At 27.6% G+C, this 25,927-nt stretch overlaps 1 protein-coding gene across 3 annotated transcripts in view; it reads left to right on the forward strand.

The window, feature by feature from the left end:
• Positions 1–8,023: 8,023 nt before the first annotated feature.
• Positions 8,024–25,927, forward strand: part of LOC129974840 (nephrin-like) — a 654,834-nt gene continuing 636,930 nt past the window's right edge. For all 3 annotated transcript variants that reach the window (XM_056087607.1, XM_056087606.1, XM_056087608.1), the window contains exon 1: positions 8,024–8,544. In XM_056087607.1, coding sequence (XP_055943582.1) covers positions 8,451–8,544 — 94 coding nt within the window. In that variant the 5' untranslated portion in view covers positions 8,024–8,450. The remainder of the gene's footprint in view (positions 8,545–25,927) is intronic.

Here is a 25,927-nt window from a genome sequence, read left to right on the forward strand (position 1 = left end):
CACTTATGAATATATTTACATCATAAATGAAATTCAGTACCGTTAGTAACACTTTTTACTTTATACATCAGTTTGGATGCTTCGAATTTCATTGTATTTGTTGAAATATGTCTAACGCAAATGTATGCGTCCAGTCTAATCAGAAGTACTTTTATTCTTTTATTAACCCTATAGCGCACGCACTGATCTTTTGAATATTAATATATGCCTGGGCTTATTTTGATCCGAAATTGTAAACCATTAACTCCTTAGCTTATTAGGCACAGACACAAATGCGATTTGTAATAAGAAATACCAAACTCGAACTTTTTTTCTGTATCTTTTATGTATTTACCCCCCCCCCCCCCATTTCATTCATATAAAACTTATTTTTAAAGTAAATAGTTTTTTTTTTACATAAAAATATAAACCCTGGTGAGGCACCTCGTAATGAGGATGAGATGCTTCCGGTATGGTAGATGGATCTCGCCACCCTGGTGGGTACATAAAACGTGGGGAATCTGGCTCCTCCCATCGATGACGAGACTTGCTTCCTTCGGGAAGGGTTGTACCATGGCCGGTGATGGTTCTTAGAACTCAACCACAGTTTCCGCCAATGTTGCTTTGCGGCAGTCCGCTCATTCAGTATTCTTTATCCGTGTGCCTTCGGGAGGGTCGGAGATTCAGTGGTATGACTTTACATAAAAATATTGAAAGAATAAAAAAAAGCTATAATTTTACTTACAGTTATTATTTCAAATTTTTAGGAACATTTTTTGTGAAATAAGAAAAAAATAATTTTTATTTTATTTATTTATTTTTACTGGCATACTCAAAAACATTTTTATCATTTCTCATTCAGAATAAAAATAAATTTTTATCGTAAGTGTCAAAACAGTTGATTCCTACTTTTAAAAAATTATTTTTTATAAGGATTTGCATTATTTTTGACTCACTGAAAAAGATTTTCAATAAAATTCAAAATATTCAGAATCCATGTTTTGTTTCGATTCTGCATCATGATTATTTTCCAAAATTTTATCAATGACTGACGAATCTGAGCTGTCATCATTTTCACTATCAGCAGGAACAATTTCCAAAAAGATTTGTGAATCTGTGCTGCGCGTGTTCGTACTTTGTCTTGTCCATAAAGTTAAATGAATCAGAAATTCTAGTTCACGAAGGAATCAATTTGTCCCTAATCCTCCAGTAAAAAATGAGATGAAAAAAATGAGTAAAAAAAGAACAAGATGAACATATTTCCAATAAAAAGCAGTAGATATCAACTAAAAATAACATTAACACTCTTTTATTATTAATTTAAGGAATTAATTTTTTTTTCTTCTACCCGAGTTAATTCGGTACCAAAATTTAACTAATGGTTCAAAAATAAATTTGAAAGATTGACGGTAAAATAATTCGATGAATAAAAGGTTAAAGTGTTAATTTTATAAAACTAACTTCATTATTTAGCATTTTCTATATTTCTAAATTCTTTCTTACTTCGATAATTATGAAGTAAAATAAGTAGCAAAGTGAAATCCTTTTTTATTGAACGAAATTTGTTTCAAAATCTCGCAAATCAATTTTATGTCAGACCCGTCTTTTGTTTGATCCCACCCTAGTTGTCTGGGTATCAACGCACCAGACAGATTGGAATGACATAATTCTACTTTTAAAACCTTTTAATGCTGTATGGTTGCAAAAGTTCTAACGAAACAGATGGCAGATGTGCATGATAGATTCTCCTATGATGGCACATGCACCTGAAAAACTGTCTTTTATTGATTTTCTCTTACACTTTAAGATAGAGAATCTTAAGCGAATTTTTTTTCAAATTCTTTTAGAGAAAAAATATATACTTTCATATCCACTTAAAAATCATGCATAATATAATTGTCTAGCGTCGTCTGTACCCTGAGCGAAGTTAAAAGTATCTTTTATCTTTTAGTATGAGTTATTATCGGATCCGGAATTCCAAATTATCTTTTTAGCGTATAGGATATGAGGTTTTTTTCATGTATATTTGAATTGGCTGATTTATCGGTATGCGAATAAAAGTAAATATGAATAAGAATTAATGGGATCATAAAGTTCACCATATTTTTTATGCTGGATTATAAACAATAATGAATGAGCTAAAGTCTGCCTTATTGTAATTTTATATCAATGCTGATTCCTAATATTCTGGTTTCAATTGGAGATTATTGCAGATATTTTCTTTCAGCAATTTTTTAATTTGTAGTTGGAATTACATTTTTTTTTTGTTTCTAGATCAACATTTGTCTTTATTAGTGATTAGTTTTAATTTGATTATTTTTAAATATTACGGATAGAGTAAATTCCCCTGCAAGGAAGCAAGACTTTTAATATTACTAGTTATTTACACTTTACTGTTGTAAAAATAATATATAATATTTAATTTCTTAAGCGCTCAATACATGATTTTTTTTATAATTGTAAATTCTGTGATAGTTATATCTGAAATATTATTAACAGTATAACATTCATATGAATAGCCAAATCTTTTAGTGATTTAATAAATACGAAAGAATTTTATGGCGAATTCATATTCAGATTATTGCGGTTTTTAGCTTATATTTGCTAAGCATGCACGAAATTGGAGACAAAATCAATTCCGTTTATCTAAGTCTTTGCTTTTTCTATGCCCACGTATAGATTGTGGCAGCGAAATTGATGAAGGAAGTGTTTGATATTATAGATGTCAGATTTACAGACTAATACAGGAAAGGTTCTTTCCAAATAGTTATGGAACTATTCGAATTTTGGAATTGGTACAGCATGAAACTGGAAAAATAGGGATCAAGATCCTTGTGCAAATTTTTTTGCAAACTCTTTTTCACAAATTATTTATATTAAATCGTGCTGTATTGTTTGATATATCATATGTTAGCCTTATACACGTTACTTTGTATTGCTAATAATAATTTTATTTATATTTTATTCATTTTATTATCTCATTCTTTTCTTTTATTATGTAATCTGTTGTATAGTTATCGTTTTTCTTTATAATAATCATATATTATTTTATATCGTCTGTTTGTTATTTTGCATTTTAAATTATTTCCATTTTTCTTTATTCTTTAAATCTTACTATCATTTTTAAATTCATATAGTTTGTATTTTCTAAATTATGTTAGAAAGAATTAAATCTATAATTATGAATTCACTTCTTATATGTAAATTTTGTTTTATATTTTGTTGATGCGGTTTGAAGTTATAGGGTACAGTGAGTCTGAAAGCATATGGTGTATGTGCCTAATTTATTTTGTCTGTTCTGCTTTTGCCTGATTGTTTCTAAACTGTACGCATATCTACTTTGAATTAGTTGTAGGGTTCAATTGTCTTGAATACCGAAGGATAGACAGATCAGGAACTGTGAATTCTTTGATGATTCGACCTCAATGTAATATATGCTACAAATTTTGAAAGTCAAGCAATGATCTAAATTTAATCAGTTTGGCTCTTTTCTTTTTGAATTATCGTGTGCACAAGCACATGGCTGGATGGACACCCTGTACAAGGATTACTTCCATAATTTGATAAAAAGATACATTTTATTTTCATGATATTGAAATCAACTGCATCTCTTTACGTTTAGAATTACGTCTATACGTTTAGAATTTTAGAGGTCGCAGACAGATATAATTTCAAAAATGATTTCCTTGTATTAAATAAGATAAAAAATGTACAGAGAAGGATCTCAAGCTGCGATTTTTTTAATGATTATAATATTTTATATGCCTGGAAGTAAAGACTGAAATTTCGTTTTATACCTTTTGGTAAATATCCTAATGCATATGGGCCGCAGTGGCCTGGTGGTAAAGTCTCGGCTTCGGAACCGGTGAGTTTGAGACCCGATTCCACCAAAGAACCATCGTGTAAGAGCGTCAGTCGCTCATTCAATCTGTCGGTTCCAAACGTCCTCCCGCTGGAGGGGTATAGAAATTTGAAGAGGGGAGTGCCATCTCAGGCGTCGTCCTCGTCATCTGACAGCTTTAAAAATGTCGATGTCCGTTCCAAAATAGCCTTAGTGTTGCTTTAAAAAATGAGATGATAATATATAACCAAACTAAACTAAACTAAATTCCTAGGGCATATAAGCCCAGATCGTTAGACACAAGGTCTGTTCTCGAAGAAACTGGTCTAAACAGTTAAACATCGACCGTTACTATGAGTACAAATTTCTTTTTGTATTGGGTATTTATATTAAATTATTAAATTTCTTATTAATATTAATATATATTAATTCAAGTTAGTAAAACATAACTTTGGAGAGTATAACTTCATTTTATATGAATAGAAAATACAATATAGGTATATATACGATATTGGCTATATAACATATTAGATATATTTTACATTATCTTTAGTTTTAAAGATTGCAGAACACTAATAATAAATAGCAATTGTATACACATTTTGTTACTGATAATTGATGAAAACCAGTTTGATTAATAGCTTGCAAATAAAATTGTGTTAAACAATTAGTTTTAGTTTGGCAAACAGATTAATTTCTTTCAAATGCATCGCGACTGTAATATATCATGTCATTACTATAAAACGTGACATAGAATCAAATGTATATGAAAGAACTGTCAATCTGAGTAATCTCAAACACACAATTTTGCTTTTTTCATATCATTGTAATAAAATACTTTGCCATTTTTTAATGAACGTTTTGGTATAATTTTAAATCAAAATCATTCTCATTATGTCGTCATTATTATAACCCAAGCCATTTAAAATTAATCTGCTTGGCATTTATCTATCAACCTTGCCAATTAACATTTTTCTACAAGATATTTTCAACCACAATACGAACGTCATCTGATTTCTCCTCCAAGATCCGCAATAATTCCAATATAAAATCGATGTGATATATTTCATTCAACCTTGAATGAACGAATTCTAAACTTTATGTCAAAATTAATTTTTTTTAAAACAGAATTAGTTCCTAATTTATATTATTTATAAGATAAATGTTTTATTCTAAATTTTCAGATTATAGAAAATCAAGGAAAAGATGAACATTATATATTTATATTTTTATTTATTTTTTTGGTCTTTTAATTATTTTTATATATAAAAATAATTTTGCAAACAAAGGTATATTTGTCACACATTTAAAAATGAGTATCTGCAGATTCTATAAAGAAATTTATCTTACCTTTTGTCAAATAATACAAATGCATTTTCTTCAATGTTCAGATTTTACTTTATTAAGGAACTAGGTTTATATATATATTATATTGTTATTTATATATATGTTTATATATATTAAATTTTATATTGTTAATTTAAAGTAAATAGGGATTTTCATAATTCTGTATTATTATATCAATGCTTGTTTGTAAAATATTTAAAATTTACAATGTGTAGAAACCAGAAAAAGAAATTCAAAATTGATGCATTAGCTATACTTACTGCTTTTTAATAATCGATAAATCATAAAAATATTACATATTTTTCCTGAAATATATATATACAAAATGAATAAAAATGAAGTGTAAAATATGGGTTATGGAAATATGATATTTACGACAATTCAAAAGAAATACAATATGGCAATAACAGAAAGAAAATTTTTGTTCCGAGCTTATGTTACACGAATAAAAAAAAAGATAGAAAAGCATAACTGAGAAAGAAAAAAAAGAAATTATAGAAGAAGTAACATAGAAATTGCCGTCAGGTGGGAAAATATTTTGCCCGATTCAAAGCATGATCGTTTTTTTTTTTTTTCATAAATGGAAAATAGTTGAACCTATATTCTTTTAAGCCGTTCCCTCTCTTAGAATCACCAAAGGAAGACGAAGATAAATACGCGCAGAATTATGCTTAGAGTATTACTCAAATATTCAGGATGACAAAAAGTCTTTCACTTATTATACTTTGGCATATTCTTGGCTTATTATACTTTTATTTGTCTTATTATACTTTCACTTATTATACTTTGTCTATCACTTATTATACTTTGGCATATAATTGTTTCCTAAAATCGTTTATAAAAGTTTTAATAATGATACGTGCATCTGTAAATTTAAAAGCGGTCAGTTTCAGTAACTCGAAGAATGCCAAGACGGTATTCCATTTATTGCGAAGTTGCGTCTGGCATTTCGGTTGTCACACTAAATACAGCATTTGTAATCTCAATTGTGTGTATCATCTTCAATTGGTATTGCAATGTTTATAATATATGTAACGCCAAAATTGACATTGAATAGTAATAGCAGATTTGAATACAGGGAATCAACTCACTGGAAATGCTACATTTTATATTTATACATTTTGGTAAAGATCGAATGTAAAATCACTTTTTCTGTATCAGTTGTGTTATCTCTTGGAACTATAAAAAATTAAGAACACGGCTATTTCATTGTGAAATTAATACAGTATTATATTTGAGGTTTTTTTTGGTAATAATTTTCAAGGGAATGTCTTTATGATTCCATTTTATAATTTTAGAGACAGAATACATATTAAGGAAAATCTCTGTATATTTCGTTTAAGGTAATTTTTGCCATTAATCCATTCACTGCCATTTGCGAGATATTTTTGCAAGGTGACGTTACGCGTTTATAAATTTCGCTGGTAGTGAATGGGTTAATAATTGTGTTCCTTCCATCCATCTGTTTGTTTTTATGAGCTCTATACTATATGATGCTTATTTCTCGAATTTATCATTATTTACCTATCTTTGTTATCTTGCAATTTTTTTGTATAAAAATTCATACATTTCTTGCAATTTTTTTTTTGCCGCTTATGTTTGGGTGCAATAATAATTATAATAATATTTGCTATCTTGACTGATTTTCCTAAGATCAGCACAGTTCTCACCTGAACATCCATTATGGTTCCTATAAAATGTTTCTTCTTAGTAAATGAATAAAATATAATTTTTAAGAGGCAATTCTATAAAACTTATTTGTTGTTTCACGTGTTTGCTCTTTGGAATATCAGCTGTCCAATTATCCCTTCATTATCCAAACACTACAATTGTTCACCGAATTGTGCGGTATATATTTTGATCGTAACTAATAAAGCTCATCTGTCCATGGCTCATTGTATATAAAAAAGACTCGCATTTTATCTGAAATTGAAATGAATTATTTATCTGAAATTTAGTATATGAATAATACTTTTAGAAATGTATCAGTTTTTAGGTAAGAGAAGATTTCATAAATTCGGAGTATTGCTCTTGACGGTTATTTTTTACAACTGATTTAAAATTATGACAGATAAACTACTATTTTTATTTTTGAAGTATAAATAAACTAATAGAAATAAACTAATAATAAATAATGTGTTTAATAAAACTAAGTTAAAAATTATTTTATAGTGGTAGTATATTTTTATATAGTTGTATGTATGGTATACTATACAAAATGAACATAAGGGTTAAAGATAAATGTTATATAATTGTTTTTATAGTGTACCTTGATGATAATCGTTGATAAAAATTTCATTTAAAGAACAGAATATTGACTTCTTATTTTTCATTATGAAAAGTATTATGTATAAATGAATTAATATTTTTAAATTAAAACTTTCAACGTATATGTATTTCCATAATGACAAGTTTAGTCATAGATTTTGGATATCGAAATAATCCAATTCTTCATGCTAAATTATTTATACTTCAGATGCAAAAATAAATAAATAAAATGAAAATTTATTAAGGTTTTCATGTAGTTAAAATTCTTTGATACGATAATCTTTCATATAGAATTGATGGAATATTTTCGCTTATAATAAAAAAAATTAAATTACACATTTTTTAGTTTTATATTTGGTAAACATGAAAGCAAAAAAGGCTTTAGAATAAAAAATTTTAGATCTGAAAAATGGTTTGGATTTTCTGATTATTTAATAATGTCATATACGGTTCATAATTTTATATTACTTAGTTCCCTTGAAAGATATTTCATTTTTAAAAAAACCCTCAGTTCTCTACTCAAATTTATAAATTGTTCTCTCTTTTGTTTTTTGATTGGCTGTGACGTTTTACGAATCCAACCCACCCGGACGGTACCGGACAATGTTGTCGCATACCAATGCGTTCCTCTTCCGGACGCTAGATGGCACCCCTCCATCGCAAGTGGAACAATCCGGCTTCGATCTCAGCAAAATATTCCTAACCATCTCCTGCACAGTAGCCAGAAGAGCAGCGATCTGGACACAGCAAGACTGCCGGACTTTCTCATCCCGGACGAAGAATAAAATAAGAGTGATTTTTTTCTTTTTTCCTTGCTGTTTCATTGTGGACCTGCAGTTTCGCCCATGCACTTTGATGAGGGATTGGGGAGGAGACCGGATTCATCTTTGTCGGACGTCCGTGCGTTACGTGCCAGGTTTTGCCGGATTGTTTGAGTGAGGTGGTGCTTCAGCGGTGTATCTATTTTTCCCCACTTCTGATTTAATCAAATGTGCGAGTTCGACGAAGTGTTAAAATGAATGGATTACAACTGTACTGGAATTTAAGGTTGTGGATTATATGTTTTCAAGGACTGTGGATGTTTGTTATCAGCTTCAGGCCTGTGATAGGTAAGTTTTGGATGTATGGTTTTTTTTAGGGGGGCTAAGGGATTTGTCTTTGTTTTTCCAACTAAATTAAATTATTCTCTCGCAGTTTTTAATATCAGTGCGCGCTAGCTGTGAATGAATTGCGCGCTTTCTAGAAAGATCATTTACTAAAATATGCTCAACAGAATAAATGTTTTGAAAGTTTTATCTGCTTTTAAAAAATTTCATTCATAGAAAAAATTGAAATAAATATTTTCAGTACAAAAACGTTCTAAAAAACATAGTGTGAAATAATTTGTCAAGAATCGTATTTGATTTTCAAATTGAATTGGTGTCGATAATATATTTAATAAATTCAATTATTTGTCTAACTAAATTAACAAATTTCTTTAAAAAAATAAATATTTTGAGTAAAATTTTGTTTTGAAACTGAAATATCTTATGCAATATTAATAAATTAAAATGGATGACTACTTCGAAATTTTTATTTAAATTTCAAATTTTTTTAGGAATGTTGTATATGCAGGAATGTACAAATTTATGCAAATCTATGATTGTTACAAGAATAGATGTAAAATAGCATAAACAATAGATATGGATAAAAAAATAATTTAACTTATTAAATATGAAAAAGGGATAGTTGTGTTTAGTATCATTTTAACAAAGCATAAAAATTATTCTATCTCACATTACAGAAATATTATTCACGAATCAAAATATATATATATTCTGATTTAAACTCATAAATTGAGAGTTTAAAATATGATATTATGTAATGTGATATAATTTTTTATGTCAAGAATCATACTTGATTTTCTAATTGAATTGGTATTGTGTCAATAATAAATTTTTGTTTAAATTACTAAAATTTTGTTCTAATTTTTTAATTAAAATATTTTGAGAAAAATCATATTTTAAAACTAAAATAACTTATGCAATATTAATAAATAAAAATTTATAAATATTTCTTAATTTTTATTTAAATTGATTTTAATATCATTTAACAGAGCATAAAAGTTATTCTATCGCTTAGTGCAGAAATATTGTCCAGGAAAAAAAAAATAGGCATATTCTGACATAAACGCATACAGATAGTTTTGAATATTAAAATTTATTCAATATATGATTAAAATTAACAAAATTGAAATATTCAAGGATCTGTAAATCATACAATTTAGAAATATACAAAATGGTGCATTTTAAAGGTCAGGGATGGAATATATTCATGCACATGTACTGCAGTCGCAATTACTTACTCGAAAATTGTGGACTTTCTAATAATTTAAAGATAAATTAATAAAAAGAATCGAAAACTTAAAAAAAAAAATAGGTAATACAGCTTATTTGTTCAAATGATTCTTTGCGAGATAATAATTGTTTTTTCTTTGTGGGAGAATTCAAAGGAGTTATTCGTATACTTTGCATAGGTTCTTTTCTGAAAATTGAAAGAAACTGCACAATTCTTATGAAATAGACACTTTTCAATTTTTAACAGTTTAAACTATTCCTCTAAAATCTGTTCGAGATATATTCATGGGAATACTTCCAAAGCACATGCTATATATTTTTTTTAAATTTTTACATTTATCATGTAAATTACAAATTTTCAGTTTCTACAGCTGACAGTCGTAAATTTTGTTAATATACATTTTATCATGTAATTTTAATTTTTAAGCTATTATCGAGTTTCATGCTAGAAATGTATTCGAATATTCTTTCTGCATTCTAATCTAATAAAACTTCTATTTTTTTAATAAAAATGATTAATATTTATTTTATATTGTTCATAAATTATTTATATTGATTTATTTTTTATATTCACTTAGTGGATAATTTTTTTTCTTATGTTTAATTGATTTTGATTTTTAATAACTTAGAGTTTAACACTTGCTTAAAAATAAATTAATGTTTTTATGAAAGAAATCAAAAATTTATTAATAGCGCTGAGTTGTTAAGATGGTGAAGATAAACGTGATAAACATATTTCAAACACAAAAATAAAACCTAAATTTTCAATAATTAGCGAAATAATGTTATGGAAATTTGAAAATTTCATTTAATTAAACAGTAATAGAGCCAGAAACGGAATGATTCTATATTTATATATAAATTAGAAAATTTCTACCAATGTTAATAATTAGAAATAGTTCTACTGATCTAAAATATTACAACCACTTTCAGATAAAAACTTAGACTTTTTTTAAAAACCATAATATATTCCTGCGTAATTTCAGAGATGGGGAAATGAATATGTTAAATTAGAAATTATATAAATTCATATAATTAATGTAATATTTTTTATCTAATCAGGATTGTCGCTGAAGTATGAATTTTTTGGGTTCTTTTTAGAAATAAGGTTTTTTTTAAAATTTTTTTATTCTAAAGTCAGTATTTAAAAAGAACGATATTTTGTTGATATCTTCCAATGAGTATTATGCGGTTCTTGCTGTGAGGTATCGGAATTGGATGTTTCGTTAAACATAAAAATAGTCCATTGATTGGATGAATCTTATAATTGGAAAGAAATAATTGAAGCATTAATTTGGAAATTCTGCTCTTAAATTCATTCATTTTCATCGCCGATCAACGCTTGATGTCATGAAATTTTGTCAGTCTTATGAAATGGTTTATTATTATATTCAGCATTAAAAAAACAGGCACTTCTTAAGTTTTCAATTGCTGGTATGTTACCACATTTGTTTTCTTTTATTTTTTGTGTTTAGTCAGGACCACGAAAGTTCTTTTTTCTTTTTGACATTAAAGTTATAAGTATAAATACATTTATAATAAAAAATAATCTGTGTAAAATTTATAATAAATTATTCATGGAAAAAATCTGAGATATTGGTACAAAAATATATAGTCTTTTGTGTTTTATTGAATAATCTAAAAATAAAGAGATCTGTTTTGGGAAAATAAAATTGGTTTTAATATTAACTTTTAAATATGAAATTGAAATATATTTCAAGATTCTTTTATCTTTAAATGTGAATTCCGAGTTTTTTAGATTTGTATCGATACACTTTTAAAATTTGATATAATCGATTTTAAATATTTATCAATCTAATTTTAAAATTCGTATGCCTCTTAAGCGAGAGAAATGGTGAATTCTTAACACTAAATATAAAGGATATTGATTATATGCAGGTCGTTTTATAAAAAATTCGTATTTCAAATGAGACCTAAAAACTGTTTTACAATTGTTACATTTAAAAGGTTTGTAAGGAATTTAATTTATTGGTTTAACTGAATAATTCTCTGAATCCCATTAAGGCACGATCTTAAAATTTAGTAGTAAAAAACTGGGAGTAGTTATAATAAAAACTTGATTTCAGGTTGATCCTATGTAATTGCTGATGTACTTAATGAATATCTGTAACGTTTTTACTTTTCAAGAAGCAATTATATTTATAATATGGATTTTTACTCCTTATTCCATTTACTATTATTAAATGTAGGCTTGCACCAATGAAATATTTTACATTTTACAAAATCAATATTGTTAAAAATAAAAATAAAATATTTAATTCTTAAATAAAGTAGAAATTTTTTAAGTAAAAAAAAAATTACATATGTAAACAATGATAAAAATGATGTTTGCATAACTGTAGGTAGTCATAAAAAAACCAGATGAATTTTTATTGCATACAAGATTTCATATGTAATTAATTATAAAATAATTAATATATTTATTAACTGTGAAACATGTAATTAACCATTTCTTATTTTATTGCAAATTAACTCATAAGAATTGTTTTGTTAAATTCGTAACTAAAAAATTTAAAATCCATCTTTGTCTAAGTGTAGATTAAGTAATAAATATATCTTCAAAATCCATCTTTGTGTAATACATCTTTAAGTAAAAAAAGAGTCTATGAAAATATTGGTGTACATAAGTATCTAAAAATTTATACCTTTCAAAAAACAATTATATTTATAATATTGATTTTACTCCTTATTTAATTCACTTTCTTTAAAAATAAATTTTCAACAACGAAATAGAGCCAAATGAAATATCTTGCACAGTATCTTTAAAATTTAAAGGGAAATATTTATTTCATAAATAAAATAGAAATTTTTAATAAGTAAAAAAAAAGTTACATTCTAAATAAAGATGTAAATAAATAATGTTCGGATAACTGTAGATAATAATTAAAATGATTGTTATTGGCAGACAAGATTATATATGCAATTAATTATTAAATAATTAATATAATTATTAACTGTGAAGTATGTATTTAACCATTTTTTTTATTTTATTACAAATTAACTCATAAGAGTTTTTTTTTCGTTACATTCGTAACCAAGAATTTAAAAAAAAGTAATAATCAGATGGAACTAGATCTGGAGAGTATGCACGATGCGGTGAAACATCCCAATCAAACTATAAGAGCTTTTCTCTTACGACTAATGCAATATGTAGTCTCGTGTTGTCATGGGGAAAAACAACGCCTCGCCGGTTCAATAATTCTGTCCTTTTCATTTTTATTTATTTATTTATCTATTTTGCTATGACAGCTTTCAATTGATCCAGTTAATGAAAGCACTGCGTAAAATTTATGGTTTCGCCTTGAAGTAGGAGCTCGTAGGAAATTACGTCTTTCCAATCCCACCAAATGCACAAAAGAACTTTTTGGGGGTGTAATAGAGCTCTGGGACGACTGAAACCGATGACATAGACGACTAATAGATAAGGCTGCATGTTTGCACACTCAGAGTCAGATAAGACCATTCATAGCGCGATGAGAAAGAAACTTTTGGGACACCCTAATAGATTTTTATGAACAAAATATTGACAATGAAATATCTCACGCATACATTTCCATTTACGTAAGCGTAATACCGTTAAAATTTAAAAGGTAATATTTAGTTCATAAATAAAGTAGAAATCCTTAGTAAGTAAAAAAAAAAAATTTACATGTGTAAATAATGATATAAATCAATGATGTTTGTATAACTATAGATAATCATTTAAAATTAGATGAATTATTATTGGCATACAAAATTCCAGTATGTAATTAACCATTTTCATTTTATTGCAAATTAACTCGTATAAAATTACATTCGTAATCCAAAACTTCAAAATCCATATGTTTGTGTAAATATATAGTTTAATTGGACTGATTTATTTCTTAAAAGCCACAATTATTTATTCGGTATACCTGAGACCTGTCGCGTTCTTGTGCTCCACCTCAGATGTTTTGCCGGGAGCAATAATTCTTTAATTCTCTTCCAGTGCATATCCTAATGAAGATTATTCAGGGACATAATAAATTCACACGGCAATTATTGCGAGCTATTCTCACCATCTATTTATTAATTATTGCCGTAATTATTCCAGCGCGGATGGAAAACGCACCTCATTTCCGGACCTATAAATAACGTGCATCCAGGTCCATATTTCCAGAGACAGATGAGGTTGGAAATATTTCTTCACTTTACTACGCCGAACCACAAAAATAGTTTTACTCGGAGCCACGCTCTTAATTAATGTAATTTATGGGAGCAGTTCTATGAAAATGATTGATGATTCCGGGAGGAAAATGTATAATGTGTTGGATTTTTCTTCTTTGATTATTGAGTTCCAATGAAGGCATTTTTGAGATTCGAAGGAATTCGGATTGGAAAGAAAATTTTACCAGCATTAGTGGTCACCCTGAACACTTTCTCGCATACTCTCTGATAAATGTACTGGCGTATTATTAATCACAGAGCATTCGAGAATAATAGTTACGAAAGAGCTTAATAGCATGCGATCGTTACTGGAATTTTTTTAACGTTTAATATCTAGGTTTAATAAAATGAAAGTTTGATAGAAAGCTATAAATGTTATCACAAAATCAAGCTCCAAATTCCATAATATATATAATGTATTAAATTTTCTTCCTTGATTATTGAGTTCCGATGGAGGCATTTTTGAGATTCGAAGGAATTCGGATTGGAAAAAAAATTTAACCAGCATTAGTGGTCACCCTGAACACTTTCTCGCATACTCTCTAATAAATATACTTGCGTATTATTAATCATAGAGCATTCGAGAATAATAGTTGCAAAAGATCTTTAATAGCATGTGATCGTTACTGGAATATTTTTTAACGTTTAATATCTAGGATCTGGTAAATAAAATGAACGTTTGACAGAAAGATATAAATGTTATCACAAAATCCGGCTCCAAATTCCATAATATATATATAATGTATTAAATTTTCTTCTTTGATTATTGAGTTCCTATGAAAGCATTTTTGAGATTCGAAGGAATTCGGATTGGAAAAAAAATTTAACCAGCATTAGTGGTCACCCTGAACACTTTCTCGCATACTCTCTAATAAATATACTTGCGTATTATTAATCATAGAGCATTCGAGAATAATAGTTGCAAAAGATCTTTAATAGCATGTGATCGTTACTGGAATATTTTTTAACGTTTAATATCTAGGATCTGGTAAATAAAATGAACGTTTGACAGAAAGATATAAATGTTATCACAAAATCCGGCTCCAAATTCCATAATATATATATAATGTATTAAATTTTCTTCTTTGATTATTGAGTTCCTATGAAAGCATTTTTGAGATTCGAAGGAATTCGGATTGGAAAAAAAATTTAACCAGCATTAGTGGTCACCCTGAACACTTTCTCGCATACTCTCTAATAAATATACTTGCGTATTATTAATCATAGAGCATTCGAGAATAATAGTTGCAAAAGATCTTTAATAGCATGTGATCGTTACTGGAATATTTTTTAACGTTTAATATCTAGGATCTGGTAAATAAAATGAACGTTTGACAGAAAGATATAAATGTTATCACAAAATCCGGCTCCAAATTCCATAATATATATATATATAATGTATTAAATTTTCTTCTTTGATTATTGAGTTCCTATGAAAGCATTTTTGAGATTCGAAGGAATTCGGATTGGAAAAAAAATTTAACCAGCATTAGTGGTCACCCTGAACACTTTCTCGCATACTCTCTAATAAATATACTTGCGTATTATTAATCATAGAGCATTCGAGAATAATAGTTGCAAAAGATCTTTAATAGCATGTGATCGTTACTGGAATATTTTTTAACGTTTAATATCTAGGATCTGGTAAATAAAATGAACGTTTGACAGAAAGATATAAATGTTATCACAAAATCCGGCTCCAAATTCCATAATATATATATATATAATGTATTAAATTTTCTTCTTTGATTATTGAGTTCCTATGAAAGCATTTTTGAGATTCGAAGGAATTCGGATTGGAAAAAAAATTTAACCAGCATTAGTGGTCGTCACCCTGAACACTTTCTCGCATACTCTCTAATAAATATACTTGCGTATTATTAATCATAGAGCATTCGAGAATAATAGTTGCAAAAGATCTTTAATAGCATGTGATCGTTACTGGAATATTTTTTAACGTTTAATATCTAGGATCTGGTAAATAAAATGAACGTTTGACAGAAAGATATAAATGTTATCACAAAATCCGGCTCCAAATTCCATAATATATATATATATAATGTATTAAATTTTCTTCTTTGATTATTGAGTTCCTATGAAAGCATTTTTGAGATTCGAAGGAATTCGGATTGGAAAAAAAATTTAACCAGCATTAGTGGTCACCCTGAACACTTTCTCGCATACTCTCTAATAAATATACTTGCGTATTATTAATCATAGAGCATTCGAGAATAATAGTTGCAAAAGATCTTTAATAGCATGTGATCGTTACTGGAATATTTTTTAACGTTTAATATCTAGGATCTGGTAAATAAAATGAACGTTTGACAGAAAGATATAAATGTTATCACAAAATCCGGCTCCAAATTCCATAATATATATATATATAATGTATTAAATTTTCTTCTTTGATTATTGAGTTCCTATGAAAGCATTTTTGAGATTCGAAGGAATTCGGATTGGAAAAAAAATTTAACCAGCATTAGTGGTCGTCACCCTGAACACTTTCTCGCATACTCTCTAATAAATATACTTGCGTATTATTAATCATAGAGCATTCGAGAATAATAGTTGCAAAAGATCTTTAATAGCATGTGATCGTTACTGGAATATTTTTTAACGTTTAATATCTAGGATCTGGTAAATAAAATGAACGTTTGACAGAAAGATATAAATGTTATCACAAAATCCGGCTCCAAATTCCATAATATATATATATATAATGTATTAAATTTTCTTCTTTGATTATTGAGTTCCTATGAAAGCATTTTTGAGATTCGAAGGAATTCGGATTGGAAAAAAAATTTAACCAGCATTAGTGCTCACCCTGAACACTTTCTTGCATACTCTCTAATAAATATACTTGCGTATTATTAATCATAGAGCATTCGAGAATAATAGTTGCAAAAGATCTTTAATAGCATGTGATCGTTACTGGAATATTTTTTAACGTTTAATATCTAGGATCTGGTAAATAAAATGAACGTTTGACAGAAAGATATAAATGTTATCACAAAATCCGGCTCCAAATTCCATAATATATATATAATGTATTAAATTTTCTTCTTTGATTATTGAGTTCCTATGAAGGCATTTTCGAGATTCGAAGGAATTCTGGTTGGAAAGGAAATTTAGCCATCATTAGTGCTCACCCTGAACACTTTCTTGCATACTCTCTAATAAATATACTTTCGGAATTTTGTTCTTTTATATGAGATTTTAACATTGCTGTGAATACATTGTTTTATTCACATTTATACATTGCTGTGAATTTCATGTTCATGATTAATTTAATACAATTAATGATAGGAAAGCGTTATTCGAAATGCATAAATGTTTCAAGTGAGCACTATGACAAGAAAAATAAAATGCAAATGAATATAATTAAAAAAAATATTTTTCTGAATGTTTCTAGTGATTATTATTGATAGCCAATTACATAATGGTTTCAAATAGACTTTGAATCACAACTTTGTAGTTTCTGTATTTTAATAAAAATGCGCAGTATATCTTCACATGTAATAGTATTGACAGTAATTATCAAATGAGATTGGCATTGATGAAAATCTAAAGTAATTCTTTCATGATTACTCATTTGGATTATTAAAATTCAGTTTTTTTCTTGGCGCAATCTTAATTGTTATGTTTATATATATTGTCTTTCGCTCTTAAAAAAATAAGGAGTTAACTTTTATTTTTTTATTGCAAGAAAAAAAGGGAAATTATGACTTCCATACTAAATATAATTGGTTTTATGCTATAATAAAAATCATGTTTTGTATTATGATGAAGTTTTAAAAGTATAAGGAAACGTCTCTTCTTACTTTCTGAATGATTTAAGATCTTTTAAAATATGGATGTATGTTTTATAACACAATTTTTCAATGCTTTAAAATTTTCATAACTCGTAAACTACAGAAAAAAATTGAAAAAAAAATCTTGGGCGGATTTCTGAAACTTCGATACAAAAAAAAATCATAAAATAGATTTATTTATTGTAATTGTTCACATTGCACCATATGTATTAACCACTTAACTGTTTTGTCCGAGTGCCATACGTGGATAGATTTATCGAATTTTGATAGTTTGAAGCAAAAAATAACTACTCATAACGATTATAATTCAATATTAAAATTACTTCCAATATATAGATAAGTCAAGTATCCAATGAATTTCCATTTGAATCAAAATAAGAAAATATTCCCAAAACAGAAATCTTATTAGATAGTAAAGAACATAAAACAGTTAAGTGGTAAAAAGATAATATAATATAAATATGCATAAGTTCAAAATAACTATTCCTAGCCAGCCTTAAGGCTTATATTATAATTAATCTGGACTAAAACGATTGCATTACCGACAGCAGTAGTTGAGTCCTAAGAGCCTTCAACGGCCATGGTACAATCTCTCCCGTAGAGGAAAAGACTCCAAACCTCCGATGTGACAAAAATATAATTTAAAATTATTTTTAGAATTTTGAAATAGATATTTTAATTTTTATACAGTCTTTTAGATGTTTAACATGGATGAAATTACAATTTGTGCATTAATTGTAGAATGGAAAATCTATTGTTTTCAAAAGGTAGTAATATTAGTTAAAAATGTTCGCAATTTATAAAAAAAACAGCATTTGTGAATTATTTTTCTATGCGATTCTTTATTTTAATCCTTCAAATATAAAAGTATAGCAAAGAGAGTGAAAGTTGTATTTGAAAATTGCAAGCATGTGCAATATTTTATAATGTTGACGATGTCATAAATCTTGATTTTGCGAAAACTTGCAAAATCTTTGTAATGCACAATAAAATGGAAAAGTTTGCAGACAATTGCTAGTAATTTCCTTTTGAATAAAAGATTAAAGTAAAAATAATTTATCTAACACTCAAAGCCTATTAAACAGAAGAATGCTGCCAGAAACCCGGAAGAAGTTTCATGTAATAGTTGTTGCAATTTACCAATTTGTTGACAGCGTTCCAAAAGACAATTTTCATCCATCACTGAGACAAACTGTGATATTGTTATATTATGTAACATTTTGGAAATAATGTTTTTTCCTTGAACAACTTTAAAATAAAACAATATTTATATAATACTGGTAATTTTCATGTTGATTTGGTTGCTCTATCCAGTTTCTTTCTCATAACAGATTCGAAACTGCGAAGAAGAAAATAATTCTGTGAGCGAAGATTTGAATGATCCCATGTAAATCTATAAATTTCTTAACATATTTTTCAATATATATTTACAGAAACTTTGCAGTTTTGAATGTTTGGATTTGAACGAATTCATGAACGTATTGTAAAGAAAAATAGCTTACAAATTTAAATATGAAAATGAAATGATATAGCTGGTATTGGAAAGTGAACGTAATTACTGAAAACAGAAAATATTATTTTTCATCGATTTAGAAAAAAGACAAATCGTTTCTATTTTTCTAACAAAATCGCACTTTTTATTGTGATCCTTAGATTCTCTTCCCTTAATCTAAATATTCAGATTCGACATCTGAATACAGATATTGTTGTGAAGTATCTTTTAATTTATTTGACAAAAAATTCACCAACAAAAAGAGATCATACATTAAAGGACAGATAAATTGTTCGATATCACAGAAAAGATTCTATTAGTTTCGAATTTCTATTTTATCCCCTGTACACTCCCAAAAAATTTGAAAGTGATATATATATATATGATAGTTGTTGCAGTAAAACTTCGCATTGTCGTCGGATTATCAATGTAAACATTTGATACTCAAAAACAGAATTTAATTCCAAATGTTGCTAAATATAAAATAATTGGTATGACTGAATAAGTTGGTGAATACCACTTAGAATAATAATTTATTTAATACCTCAAGTAAATTGCTTTGATTAACTAATAAAATAATAAAATAAAAATGACAAACATCTTCTCAATGTAGACCTTCATTTTCTGTGAAATCTATTGGCAAACAACTTATCATAATGCTTTCCTAAAAGGTCCTTCGATATTTAAAACACGTAAGAACAATCACCACCTACAAGATGTTCCACGGTACAGTGTTCTAGATAATTTTCTTTTGTTGACGAAAATTATCTTTTCAAAGATATTCAAAGCACTTAATTTTCTAATACTTGTTCAAGACTGGGCTTACTAAAGTTGAAACCGGCGTCTGCACGGAAATTCGAGAAAAACAAATTGCTAGAAGCATTGTTACTTCACAAACTCCTGCGGTCTCTCAGTGTTGGGGAAATTTAAAATAACCGAGGATTAATTTATCCTTTGCTTAAGGCTTGTAATAATTCAAAACCACGTGACTTTCGCTGAGAGAATACCAAGTCATGTTAATTTAGTTCATGTGTTTCGTTTGCTTGCAGTGGGTTAGTTTAATTATTTATTTTTATTCATAATATGGAAGACATTTCTAATTTTGAAATTGGTTTCATGAAATGAATTACCCACGGTATTTAATGAAGTACCGTTTTTTGATCTACGTAATATAAATTTTGAGCTTTTCTGATCAAATTTGGAAAATTTAAAAATGAATAATTTTTAAGAAGTTAATTGGTTTGCGATTTTAATTATAGAACAAAAACTATACCCTCGAATTTAATCTATAATATACTGAATTTGATTATATCACGGTGTATAATTTTAAAAACTTATCAATAATGCAATATTTTTCACACAAATAAAGTCGGTAGTTACTTATCAAAAATGCCATATTTTTCGCACAAATAAAATCAGTAGTTACTTATCCATAATGCCAAATTTTTCGCACAAATAAAATCAGTAGTTACTTATTAATAATATCATATTTTTCGCACAAATAAAATCGGTAGTTACTTATCAATAATGCTATATTTTTCACACAAATAAAATCGGTAGTTACTTATTAATAATGTCATATTTTTCACACAAATAAAGTCGGTAGTTATTTATCAATAATGCTATATTTTTCACACAAATGAAATCGGTAGTTACTTATTAATAATGTCATATTTTTCACACAAATAAAGTCGGTAGTTATTTATCAATAATGCTATATTTTTCACACAAATGAAATCGGTAGTTACTTATTAATAATGTCATATTTTTCACACAAATAAAGTCGGTAGTTACTTATCAATAATGCTATATTTTTCACACAAATAAAATCGGTAGTTACTTATTAATAATGTCATATTTTTCACACAAATAAAGTCGGTAGTTATTTATCAATAATGCTATATTTTTCACACAAATGAAATCGGTAGTTACTTATTAATAATGTCATATTTTTCACACAAATAAAATCGGTAGTTACTTATTAATAATGTCATATTTTTCACACAAATAAAGTCGGTAGTTACTTATCAATAATGCTATATTTTTCACACAAATAAAGTCGGTAGTTATCGCTTTGAATAACATAAAATCGCAGTTTTGTATGATTTGGGCATACAAGGAAAAAGAAAAATCAGAAAAAGTGAGAAAAAGAAATGAACACATTTTTAGTTTCTCATATTCAAATTATAGAGAACGTAATGCGATCGTCAAAAAATTCGAACTGGAAATTTTGGCGAATCACCATACTCTAGACCCACTGGCATTCGAAAAAGCTTTTTTTTTACATTATGTATGTCTGCCTGTGACAAATATTAATCAAAAATGTCTTCAGCTAGGCAGATGAATTTTGGAATACGGTCTTTGCACCAAATTTGGAGGTTTCTATAAATTTCAAACAAAATCCTTTCAGCGGAAGTCTGCCTGTCCGACTGTTCAAATAAACGTTAGCACTATAATTACAAAGAGAATTACGTTCATAAAATTCGGTAGCTAGATGTTCCGTCTATGATGTAAATATTTGTCTAATTTTGGGTCAAATACGGCAAGAAACTGACAATTTCTGGTGCTGTACCTCGATAATGCATAAAAATGCAGTGACTTAAATATATCTGATTTGGTATGTAGTTTTGTGACTACAAGATAGTTCTGTGTCAAATTTCAGTTTCAATAGAATACGAAAAACTCATTTAAAACAAATTTCATTTTCGTATACTATTCATTGAATACTTGGGATTTAACGCCGAAAACTCGCCTCGGGCAGCGCATTACTGAATTTCTAATTTTAAATATGCAGTAATAAGTATTTAGTCATTAGTAAGTATTAAGTAATTCTAATTACAACAATCACTTAAAATGATTAAATATCTCAAATGACGTTATAATAATAATAAAGGGCTTAAAATAATAATAAATATTCCAATTAGGATGCTTCAAGTAATTAGGGAAATTTTAAAAAAATATATACGGGTCCAGGGGTTAAGCTAAATTCCCACAAAGTAATTTTAAAATTTGATGAAGTCGGATAATAATTATGCCAATTTGTAAGACAAGGCATTTCATAGAAACGTAATAGAATTTCATCTAACTAACTATATATAGAGTAAACATATTTATCAAAATACATTAAAAAACTGAAGTTGATACACACAGACTTCCTTTTTTTAGATTTGCATACTGAGAAACATTTATATTTTTTGTTTCCGAGAATATTTCAAAAGGCGTACAGTAAATCTTATAATGCTACTCCCTGAGTATTGCTGAGTATGAAAAAGATTTAGATTGATTGCTATTCATTATAAAATGAAATATTGTTACGTAATTCTTTTAATCTTATATTTCTTCCAATAACTTAAATTATAGATTGGTTCCATGACAATGAATTTCAAAATTTTAAATAATTAAAATTAAAATACTTTTATGCTGTATTTTATTTTTTAATTATTATTTTTTATCAATTTGGTCATTTCTGCATTGAATTAACTTTTTTTGTTTTAATTTTTTTTTTAATTCCTTCTTCTTTTCCATGTTTTCGTGTCTCTTTCTTGGAACTATAATTACATTCTTCGCAAGCTCTAAATAAATCGATGAAGAAGCAAATTAAGAATTAATTTTGTCTTGTTATTTGTTTTATGAATAGATGAGATTGTTTAGATTCTCTGAATGTTTTAAATTATTTTCAAGCAATCTTATAATAACAATTCTTTACGATATCTTTAAAAGATTTCCTTACATAAAATAATTTGTAGCATTTAAATCGATATGTCTCCATTAAAATGCGAATGATGCAGTCCATTTCGATATGAAACGATTACCCGAGGATCATCGATAATGGTACTCTAAACTTTCATTGATATCGAATAAGAGGATTTGTTTGAAGCACTGGAATTGAGAAACTAATTACATTAAACTAATACTAATTGAAATGCTTCTTGAAGCAACGTCCTCGATAGAAACTTCATTTGAATTTCTGGAAAGCACTTCACGGCTAGATTTCGAATGCAAGTGTAATAGTAGCGTGTTTGTTACGTAAGTGCTGCTACAAAATGAGAATACATTTACTACACTCGTCTAGTAACAATCTTTAAATAATGCTAAGGAATGCTGTAAGAGGTATTTCGAGTGATTCTGTTAGCTTAATTTCAGATTATAATTAGTTCTAGCACTCCTATATTCTGATGTTAAAAAGTTATACTTTTATATATATTTTCTTTAAATCTCAATAATTATGATAAATAAATATAGTAATTATAATGAATTTAATATTGATTTTCTAATAATATTCCCTATATATTTATTTCAATCGCTTAAATGTAGTTCATTTGATATTTCAATCGAGCTAATTTTTTATCATTTTACACAGAAATCGTATACATTGCTATACATGCTTGTATAAAAAATCGAATTAATGAATTATTTATATTGGGTATTTACAGAAGAAAAATAATTGAGAATAGTTTTTTAATTGATTTCAATAACAAAATAGTCTTTTTAATGTGATGATAAAATACAAATAATACATTAATAAATTTAAATCGAATTTGTGCGAACATTACTAACTTTTTACACATATAATAAACCACAAGTTTTTCCCTCTAATGGATTTGCTTCTAAGTATTGAATATGACTGTGGAATGATTCTGAAAACGAATATTTAAGCATAACCAGTATATGACCCAGGTATAAATATGTATTATCTTTTCATACTTGCATTAATACATGATAGAAATCTAATAATAAAATGACATTTCAGTTTAAATAAACAGTAGATAAAAGCATTCAGTTAATTCATTCAGTTACATTTTGATGCAAATCAAATGTTTTAATAGAATTTAGAGGCAATCAACTGAAAGAATAAAATAAGGTGATATATACGGTTTGAAACGTTTAATATATTTTTTCTATAATGGAATCACTGTTCTGAAAATATCCGGTTTAGATTTTATTATTTTTTTCCAAAAACTATTTTGGCCTACAAGCGAAGTGTATAAAGCATATTTCTATCATTTTTATGTATTTTAACTTTTTAAAAATAGCTAAATATGTTTTATATCCGTTTAAATTGGGGCGATTCAGAAGCCTGATTAACTAATAAAATCCTATATGCTTTTTATAAAATTAAAGTTATCATCTGAGCATTTTCATATATCATTATGTCATCATAAGATTACTTTCATTTCATTTTTGGAAATATTTTTTTTAAAAATATAATCTAATTTTTTTCTGTACTAATCATTAAAAGTATACTATTTTAAAGTATCTGTTTCCATAACTGTCTTTGACAATACATTACGCATTATAACTAATTTATATGCTTTATGAGGTAAAGAAGATAAGTTTACATTATTATGAAGATAAAATAATACGGTATTTATAAAATGAAAATATTGACGAATTTCGCACAATTACTATAGAAACGTTCCCCGGAGAAATCAGAAGACAGAATAACGGTTATCATTTTTATATGTACATAATGCTGAATTTTCTTAATGAATGCTTTTTTTAAATCATAAATGCTATATAAAACGCTCTAAGGAACAAAGACTGAATAAATGACGTCCATAATATTTTCTGCAAAGAAAATGATTGTTCAAAAAGAAATATCTGTCATTGCTACAAAAAAAAAAACCCACCCCAACCCGGATGGAGAAGGAGCTTACGGATTTCAGATGCAATAATCCTCTTTATGATAGTTAAAATAAACTCGCTAGAGGAAGTATTTAAATAGTGAGTTAACATGAAAATAATTTTTTTCTCGTTATATTCAGTATGAATGTAAAATTCTCCTCTTGGGAATCTATGAACTGACGTTTTGCTATTAGTTTCTACATGGGGCGATGTGATAGTTAAATACAGTTAGAACAAAACTGTTGAATTGATAATCTAGCAAAAATTGGAATAAATCCATGAATACTAACTAACAATATTTAAAGAGAATTAAAATAATTGATTCACAGAACGTATCGAAATAAGAATTATTCTACTATATGTTGTTTACTATCTTTACGACATAAATGCTTCATGTTACTTTGCACAAACTAATGTATGTTTAATGCATTGTTTAAAATCATTTTTCAAATTCACTTATGAATTCTTCATATATGCAGCAAAGCACGATCAGATTTTTAAAACGTTTTTTGGAATATAAGATTTTTTTAAAAAAAAATAACAAGTTGAATTTTTAGTGTATATTATATAATATTGCAAATCTGTAATGTTGCTTCCCAGTACGTTTAGTTCAATCATTAGAAAGACCGTTTTAATCATCGGATACTAATCGGGTGATCTCAGAGCTTGGCGACAAACTTAGTGACCATTTGGCGACTTTGGTGACAAAATAGATATTACTAGAAATTTCCAGAACTTTAGAGATTGAGCCAATAGGAAACGAGATATGCATGATTCTTCCAGAACCTTCTCTGTCCGCTTCCGGGAGCTATGAAAAGCCGGCAGTGTCAAGCCGAAGTCAGTCATGAAATGAATCGTAATCACGGAAAGATTCAACGGTGAATAGTTGGATCAGTCCAGTGAAGAGCAATCGTTGTGTGGAGCTCAAGCGATTGCTGAATGGAGCTCTACTCCGAGTCTTGGTGTTTATTGTAGAAGTAGCATCGGGCCTGTGTGGTGTAGTAGTGAGTCGGCAGTT

This window comes from Argiope bruennichi, chromosome 7 (genome assembly GCF_947563725.1).
Source record: "Argiope bruennichi chromosome 7, qqArgBrue1.1, whole genome shotgun sequence".
Classification (NCBI taxonomy): Eukaryota; Metazoa; Arthropoda; class Arachnida; order Araneae; family Araneidae; genus Argiope; species Argiope bruennichi.